Source organism: Temnothorax curvispinosus, unplaced genomic scaffold (assembly GCF_003070985.1).
Source record: "Temnothorax curvispinosus isolate PA1 unplaced genomic scaffold, ASM307098v1 QBEX01009373.1, whole genome shotgun sequence".
NCBI classification, from domain to species: domain Eukaryota; kingdom Metazoa; phylum Arthropoda; class Insecta; order Hymenoptera; family Formicidae; genus Temnothorax; species Temnothorax curvispinosus.
In genome coordinates this window covers 261-5,924 of record NW_020219153.1, presented here as the reverse complement: position 1 = coordinate 5,924, position 5,664 = coordinate 261, and the positions used below count along the sequence as shown (strand labels likewise).

General features: G+C 38.7%; 1 protein-coding gene across 1 annotated transcript; it reads left to right on the top strand.

Annotated features, from left to right (window-relative positions):
* The first annotated feature begins 3,242 nt into the window (after positions 1–3,242).
* Positions 3,243–5,104, top strand: LOC112458934 (transcription factor SPT20 homolog). The gene is made up of 2 exons (XM_025022771.1): positions 3,243–3,254; positions 3,518–5,104. The coding sequence occupies exons 1-2, from the start codon at positions 3,243–3,245 to the stop codon at positions 5,102–5,104; spliced, it is 1,599 nt and encodes a 532-aa protein (XP_024878539.1).
* Positions 5,105–5,664: the final 560 nt, after the last annotated feature.

Here is a 5,664-nt window from a genome sequence, read left to right as displayed (position 1 = left end):
TATTCGACGATGCTTCCGTGAAAGCACTTCCGTAAAATTTGCGTTTTAGGACGCGGGGTCTCTTCCTCGAGCGGCTCCCTCGCGTTGCAAATAGAAAAGCGTGTCATGAATATAACGACCTACTTCCTGCACGCTAAAGGAATATAAAGTTCCGTTTTTGATGGCGTACATCGATTCGGCCACCCCGACAGTGCTGAACGCCCAACACGCGCCGCAACTCTTTTGGTTCGCAACTGGTCCTACTACCTTTTGATCCCGCCAGTCAAACTTAGAGGGTATACCCGTCAATCTCTTCACACGATTAACCGAGTTCGTAAGATGCTGATGATAATACGACGCTATCATGTGTTTTTGCCCTAATTGACAAAATTGTTATATTTGTATCAAGAAATAAATTACAACACTAAATTGCGCTCGTTGCAAGCAGAACCGAGTTTTTCGGGAAATTTTTGTTAATTTTTAAATAATTTAGCGAACTTAACTTTAATGAATCCTGAAGATATCCAAGATTTAAAGATCTTTCGTCTTCAGCATTAGTCTTGAAATAAAATAATTTATGGTTCTCGTTGTGAATCGAGCTTTCTCGAGAAACTCTTTGTCATTTTTTAAGTGATACAGCAAGCTCAATTTTAATAAATCTTGAAAATTTCTAAGATTTAAAGATCGTTTATCTTTAGCATATTAAAACAAAATAATTATTCGTAAAACTTATTCTTTGGCGCGTATTTGTACACACTACAAATTAATTAATGTATTAATTATAATGATATAGTAAACAAATAATATATAAATACAAATATTATCGCGAACATGCTGTGTACTGATAAACAGACATATTTTCAAAAGCAAATATGTTGTACGCCAAAACTAAAACAGAATTATAGATATTCAATTGATTCTGTTGCTCTAATCTCGTGATTGCTTGTAATTAAAGTTTAAACATTTAATTAACTTAGGCCCAGTTTCACAAGTGTCGGTTAACTTTTAACAACTGCAAGTTATAATTTTAGATGCTGCTCTCCTTGCGTGTGTCTATGCGAAATTATTTCGTTACGCTATGCGTGACGTTAAACTAGACTGTGATATTGGAAAACCAGTATCAGTAACCTTGCACTTGTCAATACAATAAAATCTGTTTAGCATACTAGGGGTAATTTATCAAGAACATGTAAACGAGGGAATTTATTTTTTTGTATAACTACAATATTCTACAATAATTTAAATGTTTTGTCGAATTATTTTGCATTCGCAACTTCACTAAACTTTTGATCTCAGATCAACATCTTATCGTCGTTTCTGATACGAATGAAAAAAAATTATGCAAATGATGTACGTTTCATTTATTTATTAAAAATGACGATATACCCTAGTACAAATAATTGTTACTTAATATCGACGTGGAGAATTACGACATAACGCGTGGATGTCTGTTAGAGAGATTCCTTGGCGTTAATGTCAATGTCAATGAAATCGAATACGTGTAATTGACCTAAAACGCGAAGCAGAACATTGTTGACATGTGTATATTAAAATTTCTCGCAAACGAGAGTCATCTCACTTTTCACTGTTTAAACTGCTATTTTAACCGTCAGTCTACAAAAGTAATAATAAAAATTTCTTTAAAATGCATTCTATTTTCGACGTCAAGCGACAATTTCACCGTAAAATACAGGAAGTATGACATTCAGTTAGTGTCTCGTCAACGTGAAGTTGTAGAAAAAAACATTTCAACGGTTTCTCTGCTGAATAATAATATTATGAGTGTCTTGTAAAAATGCGACAGCTGCAAACCGCACGCGAGAAGACGCGTAATCATGCAAAACGCGGATATTAGCCCGCAGGGCTGTGCCGTTATATAAAGAACCAGTACACACGTCGATCCACTTGAACATGATATGTAAGTCGTTATGTGTGTGAAATGGAAACTGCAGTAAGTCGTACTTTCTACGAGAGGACAAGAAGACCCGTCTCACAACGGGCCGACGACGGCACAGAAAGCACACGGGAGAAAGGAAGATCGAACAATGCCCCTCTTAATTACGGCCACCTTAATTATTCGCGTCTTTCTCGCGCGCACAATAAAAGCAACAAACAATGAATTTGAAAGCATGCTGTGCACAGTATTAAGTATATCGGCAACAATAAAAGCGGCGATAATAGAATCAATAAGTAGGAATTTATGGTATATGTTGGAGAAAAAAATAAAATCTAGATCATTAAGTTTATTATACCACAAGCTGTGATCGTAAAAAGTTATTGACTCAAAATTCTTTGAAAATGTCTTTTAAATTGTTTATTGTTAAAATTTGAGAACTAACTATATTGTCAATTATGTGAAAGTATATAAATGATATATAATTATAGATCCAGACTTCTCTCAAGGAAAGTCTGTCTCAAACTGATCGTGCCTCATATAAATGATATATAATTATAATATAATTGATCACAAATTACAATCACTATGTAATGATTTTTTAATAATTTTTTAATGCGTTCTTTGTTGTCTCTAAACAAAGGAAGTGAAATGAGAAGCTGAAGGAATACTATCGAAAAGATCATTTATCTAAAAAATATTGTACGTTGTAAAGTATATGTTGATCTATTAAATTTAAATTGAATAGTCGCAAGAGTGAATATGACCTCTCCAGTATATAACTTTTACTAAATCGAAGGTAATCTTCTTATCGATTTTCCGCTTGGTTCCTGGAGTATAAATCTACGATAATTTATAAATCTTGTGACACACCGAATTGCCGTCAATTGCCTAGATTCGATTTGCTTTCGCTTTTATCTTGCTGACGTGCAGCACGTTATCCAAATGGAATATCTTATGTAGAATGGAAATGCAAAATGTGATTCGCAAAGCAATTAACCAGGGTAATTTATGAAAACTGTCAACGATTTCATACTCTCATACCTTTCGTCATACTTTCTCTGTAATATACGAAAGATTGCGTTCACTGCCGTTATTATCAAATTTTTATTTCCATGTCTTTGATAGTGCTATATATTTTTAAGTTTACTGAAAGTTATATTTATTCACAAAAAGTGAATGTCTCTTTATCACAGCTTAGAACACCTCGTGTAAATTTCTTGCTACATTATTAAAAAATCATTAGAAGAGAACAATAGACTGTCGTAACTGAACTTCAGAAACATGTTGTCGTTAATTCGTTTTGCTACTGATTAAATGCCACTGGAAATATCACGGTATTATATAATTTTGTATTAAAGCGCTCATGATGCCTAAGAACGTGCGCGAAAATTCTATATTGCATAAGATATTGCACCATTACACAGAGTAAATAAAGAGCAATGACCGCAGGAATGCATTTTAATGTGCAAGGAACTTTACAGCGTAAATTAGTCGTTTTAATAGAAAAAATATATATGTAAACAGACAATAATTAGCTTTATAAATAGATTATTTGTATCTTTAAGAAACTTTAGTGTTTTACTTCTTTCTGAAAAAAAAAAAAAAAATGCGTGATATATTCGTGTAAATATTTGATTCTAGGGTCGCATTGTGAACGATCCGCGACCTCGTCTCTCGGCTTCTCAGCAAGCCCAGATACTGAGCGATGTGCAACAGTACCGGCAACGTCCCATTCAAGATTTCAAGAATCCGCGGGTTTCCTCGTTCAAACAAGCACAATCGAGCACGCCGTACTCCTCCCTGGCCAAGTACAAAGTTGATCGAGCGAAGCAACAGTTGCAACAGTTGCAGCAGCAGCAACAACAAGTGCAACAGCTTCTGCAACAACAACAACAGAAGATCGCCCAGCAACTCGGTACTTCGAACTTCGTGAACGGTGGCAGCGGCGGTGGCAGCGGCGGCGTGCAAACGCCACACTACCAGCAACGGCAGCAATACCAGCAACAACAATACAATCAGTACAATCAAAATGGCTTCCAAAATCTTCAACAGGATCTGTCGCAACCGCTGTTTAGCGATCAGCAGACGGTACAGTTACAGGAATATCTCGAGAAGCAGCGCGAGCTGGAGCTGCTCCAGAAGCAACGGCAGCAGCTGCTGTACGAGCAACAGGAATTGCGCAGGCAGCTGGAACTGCTGCGACTTCAGCAACTCCAGAGGCTCACTTCTACTACGCCACTTCCACCTACCGCGACATCGATCCCGATCACCGTTAGCACCACTTCCTCACCGTTGTTGCTCTCTTCGCCGTCGGCGCGACGTATCACGCCGTCGGAAGCGGAGCTTTTCCTTAAAGCAATTGCTAGCCATCAGAAGAAGTATACGACGACAGCAGCAAGCACGACTACAACGACCACTACCACGCAACCACCTCCGCCATCCAGACGTCTGATTACCTCTAATGCTCATCAGGAGACAGATATACCGGAGAACTTGCTCAGCCTGCTGCAGGGTCAAGAGAGTCAATTGTTGCAGCAAGGTAAACCGAAGCCGCAGATCAAGGTGATCTATCAGACCGATAAACCCAGCACGACGAGACAGACTTCCAGCGGCAGAAGCAGGAGCTCTCCACAGTCTGAGCGGGAATTGTTGCTGAAGCAACTCAAACTCGCTCTATCTCAGTCCGGCGATGACGATGACGTTGTCAGGAATGTCACTACCAGGGATCTGATACTACCGAACGGCAAGAAGATTCAGGTTATTCACGCGCCGAACGGTTTATCATCCATCGCATCGAGTTCCACTATTCAGACGTCAGCTATACCGTCCTCGACGACCACCATCAAGCCACCGAAAGCGCTCTTTGAGGAGCTGACGAAGGGCGGCGTACTGCCACCGGGTGCCGATTTCGAGATCATCCGGCAGAAGAGCGACGGCAGGCTCGAGGAGATCGGCAAGACGCCGATAATCCAGAATCTACCGGCAAAGAAAGTCACGTTCGTTTTGTTGGAGGAACAGCCGGACGGCAGTTACAAGGTGCAGGGTATCAAGGGTAACGCCAACGACAAGGAGAGTGGCACCGACGTCGAGTCCATCGTCGAGAAGATCAAGAAGGGCGAGCTGAAGCTGCCACCCAGCTCGCTCGGACCGACCACGCAATCGTCTACGCTAGAACATCTCGAGTCCAGCATCGATCCGAATCTGATAGTGTCCACTGGGAGTGTATGAAGTTAGCCCCCCTTTTTTTGAAATTCATATTTTTGAAAGTTGTTCCAGGTTGTTCTGACTTTGTACTACATTGTTCCAAAACAATATTCCTTAATTCTCAACAGTTTTTTAATAAAATAAAAAAAACAATTTTTTTGGCTGGCCCCCCTTTTTTCGAAAATCGAAATTTTTTTTTATCGCTACAGATTGTTCTACTTGTTCCAAACATTGTTCCAAAGTATTAGTTCGATTGGTTAAAAACTTTAAGAAATATTGAAAAAAGAAAAATTTTAAAAATAACAGTTTTTGGCCATTTATTCGTAAACAAAATGACTTACAAAACTGTCGATCTAGAACATATTTCTAACCGCGTAGAACAACTCAGAACAAAATTTTTAAGACTAGAACAAGAACCTAAAGGGTACTTTACTCTTCATCAAAAATATTATTTTTCAATTTTCTTCGTTAAAAATCTTGTTCCAGGCTTCCCGCTTTAAAACTATCGTGTTCTCCACTGGAACAACTCAGAACAAAATTTTTAAGACTAGAACAAGAACCTAAAGGGTACTTTACTCTTCATC